The following is a 9,295-nucleotide window of genomic DNA, read 5'->3' as shown; positions in this document are numbered from 1 at the left end:
TAACCCTAGGCCCTAGCACTAACCCTAACCTAATTGCACCCTAACCCTAAAACTAAGCCCTAACCCTAACCCTAATTGCACCCTAACCATAACCCTAACCCTAAACCTACCCCTAAACCTAGGCCCTAACCCTAATACTAACTCTAACACTAATTTCATCATAACCCTAAACCTTACCCTAACCCTAATTACACCCTAACCCCAAACCTAACCCTAAACCTAATGGCGCCCTAAACCTAACCCTAACCCTAACCCTACCCTAAGCCCTAACCCTAATTCTAACCCTAACCCTAACGGCACACTAACCCGGAGAGGCAGGCGCTCTCCTCCCGCAGGGCCAGGCTGCTGCCCACAAGCCCTCGATGTTCTCCTTCCTTCCCTTTCTCTGGCCCCTCCAGCTCCAGCCTCGGCGGCTCCCGCCCGCGCTCCGCCCGTCCCTTTGGCCCCCGAGCTGGGCGCAGCCGGCGGCACCCCCGGGGCAGGGCAGGAACGGACACGCACGGCCCCAGCGCGGCCTCGGGAGAGGGGACAGAGGCGGCAGCAGCAGGGACCGTTATTGACGCGGATCGGCCCTGGCACTTGCTCACGGGCGGCACCGGCGCTGCCATTCCGCGCTTTGCGCCCCGAGCACCTACCGACAACAGGCGGGGGGGCAGCGGCGGCGTTTCCTTCCCGGGAGGCAGCGTCGAGCGCGGCGGCAGCACCCGCAGGCCCCGCAGCACCAACCGCATGGCCGGGACCGGCGGGCGGCAGCGCGGGGGCGCCGGAGCTGCAGTAACGACGTTTGGTCGACGGGCGGCAGCAGCGCAGAAGTGCAAAGCTTTGAGGTGTGCGGGAAGGGAACTGGGGCACACGAGGGTTGTGTGTCCCCGCAGCTTCATCGCCAGTCTCCTTGGGAATAAGTCATCATGCGAGACTCTGTGTGGTGTGTGTGTCTGTCTCCCTCCCTCCTTGCTGGGGCTGTTCCCACCTTCATTACTGAATTTCTCATGGAAGGACAGCATGTAAGCCAAGACTTCTTAGTAACTGGCTGGATGTGCATAGGCCGCTGGGGGAAAAAAAGTCTGAAAAAGTCATAGGCATTGCCAGGAAGGGTATGGACAACACCTCAGGAAAACCCTCGGAGAATCCACACCCTCGGTACTGTATGCTGTCACACTCTGCATCTTACAAAGGACAAACTTTTGAGTTGGAAAGGTACAAAGCTACCATCTTGTCTAAGTTGAGCCTAAAGAGACTGCAGTTTCTAACATCTCTAACACTGGAGGGTATGAAAAGCACAGACTGCAGCTAGAGCCCAGACTTAGGTGCTCCCCCTCAGTAGCGTCTCCTGTCACCACTGTTAGGGACAGAATACTGGCATAGACTTAGGATGACAGCCCCAGCCCAATAGGACGGATGTTCTTAGCACGTGGTACAGAGAAGAACGGAAAAGTGATTATGTTTTAATTACTCTGACAGCCTCTGTCTTGCAGACCATTGTGCTGATTCAGTTTCTTTGTATCACGGTTAAACGTCTTTCTCCACTGAATCTGTAAATGCTGATCCCAGTGATTTCAACCCTGAAATGATTAGGAATGCCATAATTAGATTGCAGAGGAAAACATACCTGTATATTTTTGAGTCTCTAAACACAGTATAGCTCAGAAATAAAGATCAAAATTTTATTTCCATGTTGGTAATAAAAATAATTCAATGACTTCTGTAAACCATTGCATAAACGCTATAGTGTAGAAAAGTTTTAACAAGTGTTAACAGTTTTAAACAGTTCACTACAAGTAAATGAGTACGCATTATAAATAATATGTTTTGTATTAAGAACAATTTCATTCACAAAATCATTTCTGTCTGTACACTCAAAACATTAACAGATTCCATAAATTAGTATGAGTAAAAATTCCATATTTATTTAGGGTCTGATGATGACCACAGTTACACAAGCATAGTGTGACAGTAATAATATTACTACCTATATTTAATACTAGGATACTCTGAATGGCAATATAGAACAAAACAAGTATGTCTCATAATCTGCTATTCAAAGAAGACTAATAATAAGCCTATAACATGCAGCTTGGGATCTATCTGCAATTAGCATACTTCTGGTTAAATTACAGCTCCTAACTGTAAAAACCCTGAGAAATCAGAATTTTAATCTATTATTCTCAGGCTAAAGTAACTGTGACAACGTAGTGGCATTCACATTAAAAATTATAGTCTTACATAAATTAACACAGAACTTTGTCAAGTTACAAAATGAATCTTGAAAATCTATTTAGTTTGCTTTTATGTGTTTTGTGACTTCAGCAAATTAGCAAATTACCGTACTGTAGTCTCACTAAAATATAACTTTAATGTATCCAGTTTCTAGATAGTGTATATAGTACAAGGATAAATGCTTACAACGGTCAGGTTTCACTTCTGACTTCTTCCGAATAGTTGTCTCTAGTTAACTGCATACATTTTATTATCCTCCATTTTAAAGGACAGGTGTAAAAGTATGTATTTATTTGTATTTGCACTTGACTTGCTTTAATAAGGTAAAGAAAACTTTGCTTGTAATTCCTCACAAAAAGAATTTTGTAAAGAACAACCATATTATTTTCATATAATTGCTATGTATCATAATGTATGATTCAAGTGATTACCTAAGGATTCGTCTATAGTTATAGCAAGCTGCCCAGTCTGAAAATTTCATACATAGGTACGTTTCTTTGGTATGTTTCTTCTCCACATGGCTTGCTGATAGTTTTTAAATGTGTCTGTAACTCAGCACCAAAGAAACTTACAGGGAACACCTGCAAAATTTTCAATACTGATACTACTATAGAACGCACATCATGATTTTCAAGATTCATCATTGTAAAACACAGAACATACAGCTTCAAAAAGCAACAGACTAAACATATTAGTTCATTTCCTCTAAAATGCAGCACATACAAACTATGAATGTCAATGTGATGATTAACACTGCAATTGCTGTTTACATTCCTTTGTTGGTGTCACAAGATTAGGAAAATCGCCTGTTACTACCAAAAGGGGGACCAAAAAACAGCCCTAGGACATAGTCAGATGCACTAGAATACACATGAAGAACTATAAACTTTGACAAGACGGCACAAAAACCATGCTTCCATATCTTGTGGGTAACAAATGTCACATAGCTGCATATGAGCAGCACAATGTGGCCTAAACTGGTTTATTCTAAAATACTAAAGCAAAAATTTTCACTAAGATACTTCTAAATGTTTTTTGTGAGAACAATGGTTGCAGAATGCTGTTCCACACTAGGTAAATACAGTAAACTGGTGCCCAAAATAACTGCTTGTTTGAAAAATATGTAACATAATTTCAACCTATAATTACACATTCTTGGATTTGCTCACTGGTAAAAAAACCCAACCATTACATAACTAAGTTTGTTTTAGTCTAAAATGTTGTTAAGGTTCAAAAATCAGTCTTTATCATAGACTGCACAAATGTAAAAAATACACCTAATACCTACAGACAAACTTGGTGATCCAAGTTCTTTTTTTTAAAAGTCTAAAGCTGGCTACACTTTTAAAACAGCAATATCTTAGGACAGAAAAGTGTGTTTGAAAATGCAATTACAATCCAATTTTATACTTTTCTCAGTACATTTTCGAGAAACTGTGTTAAAGTCAAGAAAATCACATTATTAAACCCAGCTTTTGTCTTTAAAGTGATCTTCAGACAAAATTTTGAAACAAGTAGAAATGTATTTAATATTTTATCCTATTTCTCCCTTCCCAAAAGGTCTCCATGTTCCTGCAGATCAATGTGTCTTAGGAAAGCAACAACATGTCTGTACATTTAGTTCTCACAGGAAATGTGTAATGACTTTTTGCTAACTCAAGCCTTTCTACAAGGAACACTAAAAAGGAGAGAGTGATTTCAGTACTATTGGCTTGGGTCCTTTAATATGCTGACACAGTTCTAAAAGCTCTGTTTCGACAATAATGATTTTAGTATATGTCTTGTTTTTTGTTTTAGCATGACTGAAATTTAAATAGATTAACTCTCTGCTGCTTGTGTGAACTCACTTTTTGTACCAAATACAGTAATATGGAGATATAAATCATGTAACACAGTAGTAGGTCATTTCAATCTAGGTTGTACTAGTGTCACACCTGAATTTAACAGAAAAAGTAGTAATGCAGGCAATTATTCCATGTAAGAAAAGTAAAAATATACAGTGTTAACATGCAGCAATTAATTAACTTCTCCTCCTGAATTGCATGTTCCCAGCTACCAGGATGAAGTAAGGGTAGACCACCTTTTAAAAGAATCACCGTGTCAAAGTGCCACTGCCTGATTACGTACCTAAATATGAAGTTCCTTTCAAACACGCATTACTTCATTACTGAAAAAAGTGTATTTTTTAATATTTATAAAAGCAAGAGACATATTCTAGTTACTGTCAAATTGTTCAATACAAAATTAAGCAATAGAAATTATTTGAAAAACTCATTTTTTATGTCTTCTGCCATTTTATAGGATATTGGGCATAGGCACTTGGTAGTATTAAATATATCATGTCTGCTCCTGATGAGTACCACACAGGTTAGGAGATGTACAAAAACTTCAAGACTACAAACCTTCAAACTGAGGGAAATAGGCAAATGCACAGTTGTTTACTAAAACTGATCTGTTTCACAAAATTGAAAACATATCGTTGAATATGAAAGCATACGTGCCTCACTGTTTTTGTATCCACTGGTACATTTATAAATCCTACAGGATGCAGTTAACTTATAAATTGTAAAAAAACTAGTTAAGTTGTCATTTCTATTTAATCATACTGTGATTTAACAGTAAACCCATGTGAAGTATTTTAAATTCACAGTACACATATAACACATCATATTATTGCATATTAAAAAATAAACATAAGACCTAGAAAGCAGCTTGAAGCAATTTACAAGTTATCTTCTAACAAAACACAATAATTAAAAAGTGCTTTTATATTAATTAGAGTTTTTCAAACATCCAAGTAAACATAGTGTTAGACCGATTTCAAAACACTGGCTCTGGTGTTCTGCACAAAACAGATGTGGCAAAGGAGCCATTTGTACTGTTGAGTGTGTAGTTACTGTATCTATGTACCCACCTTCTGTTAATAAAAGATAGAAACTATTCATTCAGGCATTATGGTAAGATTTATACAAAGTGATTACAGTGCATATGAACCTAAGTAGCTTGCACACTAGGAATGTAAATGGAAATCAGAAAAGGATGGGATGGGATGGGATGGGATGGGATGGGATGGGATGGGGGGGGGGGGGGGGGTGGAATTAGAGAACCTCAAGACTACAGAACCTCATCAAATGACCGAAGCCAGTATGTAAAGGTGAGCAAGCCTTATTTTCTTTCTTAAAGTGACTAAGTTTCTCACATCAGAATGGAAATCAGTCTAGCACTATTAAATGGATTAATTGTAAGTGATAAAATTCTTATACAAAATACAAAGACATAAAATTATTTATTCATGAATATGAGTACTATGCCTGTATGTTACCACAGATTTTTTTTTTTCTTGCAGCAGGGACATTCTTCTTGGGCAGCTGCACAACGATCACAAAGTACATAATGTTGACATGGATTCAGGATAATGCTACGATCACCTTCCTGACATATGATACACTTCTTTGACTGAAGCTGAAAAATCACCTGTGAAAAGATTACTGCACTCAGTGAGAATGATTCCAAAGTACAAAGTTGCATTCTAGCAGCTTTACCCTTAGCTGTCCCGAATAAACTAATTTAACAGCAAAAAGGACAATGTTTTTCTATGACAAATAGCTGAAGGGGGGGGAGGGGGGGGTGTCATAAGATCAGAGCACATGCAACCTTTAAAGTAGCAGCTGGAGGAGCATAGGTGCTTTTAGAAAGGAAAATACCTAGGATTGAACCTCTGGACTGGAATTTTCCTGCATAATTGGGATGAGTGATGCAAACAAGCAAAAACAAAAAAAAGAGGAAACAAGCCTTTTTCATTGTCATAGACTCCTTCATTTTGCCGTTTCAAACCAGTGTTACATTTTCCCATGCCATGGGAGATGTTCACATTAGGACAAAATGGAAGCATACCAAATGTGCAGTACTTTGAATAAAGCAACTGATAGAGACTTCAGGGAGGAGGTTAAGATGGCAAATAAACGTCTCCGTGTGATAAGCCGTTATCAACCCTATTAAGGAACAAGAATTAAAAAGCATCTAAAAGCTGTGCTAATTTTTGAAGAGCAAGACATGGTTCAGACTAAGAGATGAAGCCAGAACGCTATGTGTGACTGTGAGAGGTGACTTGTAAAAACAGGTCCTGAAAGAGACTGGCCTGCGAGAAACAAAGACTGAGAAAAACAGCCCGAGAAAGAGATAAAGGATAGTGGGGGGAATGGAGGCCCTCTGAGCTAAGGAATGTCTCAAACACTTGCAAGGAATGAAACCACAGTTCCAGGGTGGATGGTGTGATGGTCGAAATTGATAAAGCTGCCCGAATAACACAGGATGCAGCTGGAGGGGGGAGTTATGAGGAGACAGGCCAGTTCTGCTCTGGTGCACCTGGTCAAGTTTCAGGGGCCATCTGTCCAGCTTCGTTACCCACAAAACGCATATTAAAGTTAACACCCCTGAATATGCTAACAAAGATTAACAAGATCATGCTAATTACATCACCCCACGAAACACCCCTCCCCATACGTAGGATACGTAGGTATGTGGGTCAACCTAGGGGATGGACTCAAGGAAAGTGGGTATAAATTGAGGGGGGGACAAGGAGGGAGGTGGTCAGAGAGTGCAGTGAAGCGAAGAAGACGGCCGCCTCCTGGAACCCTCTTGGTTGGATAGATGCAGGAACCGACCAGTGATCTCTATGTCTCTATTCTCTCTATCTCCCTCCTTTCCTTTTTCCCCTCTTCCTTCACTACCATTAAGTAATGCAAGGCATACTGTATTGCTTGCCACAACTCATTATACACTTCGTCAATTACCGTGTACGCAACTAGTACACTGTGGGAAGTTAATAAATGTCTGGCCTTTGAGACTTGTGTCACTGTTGTCCACTCCGTTGGGGATTTACAAACCTAAGTCACTTCTCCCTTGTCTGAGCAGGTCGTGACATTGGTGCTGCCTAAGACAGCAAACCTACTCCTGGAAGGAAGGGCTAGGTGAGAGGAGGTCACAGTGGTAAAGGAAACCTGAGAAGCTGAGGAGCTGGAAAAGGTGGGAATGGTTCTGATCACTCCAGCCTGGCCAAAATTACTTCCATCTCACCATGTAGTAACTTTTTGGTAAGAGATCCCAAGAGTCTTTTGCTTCTCTTTAAAATCCCTTAGGAGAAAAACAATACCAATCCCAAATCCAATCCAGAATCCTGTAAATGTATTTGATAACAGGGGCCTGGTAACTAGCAAGTCTCATCTTCACCCACCTACTTTATTGATAAAGACTTAAATTATGTTTTAAATTCTTCTAAAGAGAGCCCGTTTTATTTTTCCAAGGCTGTAGTTCACACTGATACAGATGGCACTGGACAGAAGGTGCACTGAGACAGAGAAGACACTACTGGACTCAAACTGGTACTAGAGTATGGCAGACTGTCCCAGTAGTGAAGGGAAATAGGGGGGTTTTGTCTGCACAGTCCTGTTGCAGTCAAAACAAACCAGCAAGAATTGGTGTCATATGTGGTCACTGCCCTTTGAGACTGCAGGGGAGAAAGCAATGTGAAACCAAGTTATGCTCAGCAACGTTTGAAGTATGGTGCCTGGAGCAGTGTATGGTCATTACTACCTTCCTTGATGTGCTCAGAGGAGTGGCACCTGATATTCCCAGCTTTGAGAGCCCTGAGAAATGCTCTCAGTCCAGCAGTGAAAGAGCATCCTAAATTCTGGCAGAAACCGAGTCTGGATTTTAGAGAAGGTGAAATACATCAATATGCCACTAAGGTGATCAAGGGACTGAAGCATCTTGACATACAAGGAAAGGTTGAAAGAGCTGTGAAGGTTTAACCTTCAGAAGAGATGGCATCTTACTCATGTGTATAAATACCCGATGGGAGGGAGTAAAACAGATAGGGACAAAACCTTCTAGGTGGTATCCAGTGAAAGAAGAGGCAACGGGCACAAAGTAACAGAAAATTCCACACAGACACACAAAAAACCTTTTCTTACTGTGATCACGGTCAAACACTGGAAAAGGTTGCCCACAGAGATAGTGGACTCTCCATCCTTGGAGATACTCAAAACACTACCAGGCAAGGCCCTGAGCAACCTCCTCGAGCTGACCCTGCTTTGAGCAGGGGGTTGAACTGGATGATTTCCAGAGGTCTTTTCTAATGTCAATGATTCTATGCTCCAAGTCTGTACTGGGCTCTCTGACTACACAATCTCCTAGCAGGGAACCTCACCACCTACCTTCTAAACAAGTGAAAAGCATGTAACTATTTAATTTATTTAGGGCAACTTTTTTTATTTATTTAGATAGTGCCCAAAATGTTGGAGGTAAAAGCTAGTTTTAAATATTTTTTTAATCATCCCAAGAATTCTTGTGAATCACTTGTAATTCATTCTGATAACTGATCAAAAACTCAGAAGAATCCATTAGGTTGAGAAATCTGGACCATTCACTATTCCAGAAAAGATAAAACTTAACGCTGAGAGCAATGTTGCTCTTTAAAATGAAACCTGGCATAAATATGTCATTGAAGGTTACTGAGCTGCCAGTTGCAGTTTATCAAAAATAGTTATGCAGATGAACAAACTCACCTCATCTATTGTTTCTAGATCTACGTGCAGCTGATTTTGTAAGGAACGAAGCTTTGGCAAGGATATCTTTTCTATATCTCCATAGTTTTTCATATAAGGTAATGTAGTAGATAGACAAGCAGCTAATTGTGCCTTCAGCTTTTTTAATTTGTTTTCCACTTCCTCCTTCTTCTGAAAAGCAAGTTGTTTGTCTGCATCTGCAACGTTAGCACGTTCTTTTGCTTCTTGAGCTTCTTTCTGCCATGCATCACATGCCTGGGAGAAAGAGATTTCCAGAATATAAAAAATAAACTTTTTAAGTTGACAACAGAAGAGCAAATTCAAAAGCCTTCAAAGATGCAGTTAACCTCTAATTTTAGACATAACAATGCTTTTACTGTCAATTTAATGCTTCTCCCTACCTACCCTACCTTCTAATTATCAACTCGTTTTGTCTTAATGTAATTTTTAGGTATCTCATGGTTACTTGTCTGTAAACAGCCAGAAGCCTTTTTAGAGCTCTATAAATGGAA

At 40.3% G+C, this 9,295-nt stretch overlaps 1 protein-coding gene across 13 annotated transcripts in view; it reads right to left on the bottom strand.

The window, feature by feature from the left end:
• Nucleotides 1-1,650: 1,650 nt before the first annotated feature.
• UNKL (unk like zinc finger) overlaps nt 1,651-9,295 on the bottom strand; it is a 53,783-nt gene continuing 46,138 nt past the window's right edge. For 12 of the 13 annotated variants that reach the window (XM_074918942.1, XM_074918935.1, XM_074918932.1 and 9 more), the window contains 2 exons: nt 8,784-9,038; nt 1,651-5,691 (listed from right to left, as the gene is read on the bottom strand). In XM_074918942.1, the coding sequence (XP_074775043.1) occupies nt 5,536-5,691; nt 8,784-9,038 (411 nt within the window). In that variant the 3' untranslated portion in view covers nt 1,651-5,535. Of the gene's footprint in view, nt 5,698-8,783; nt 9,039-9,295 lie in introns of all 13 variants that reach the window. The other variant, XM_074918938.1, reaches the window with a different exon arrangement.

This window comes from Athene noctua, chromosome 15, assembly GCF_965140245.1.
Source record: "Athene noctua chromosome 15, bAthNoc1.hap1.1, whole genome shotgun sequence".
Lineage (NCBI taxonomy): Eukaryota > Metazoa > Chordata > Aves > Strigiformes > Strigidae > Athene > Athene noctua.
This window is presented reverse-complemented; position numbering and strand designations above follow the sequence as displayed.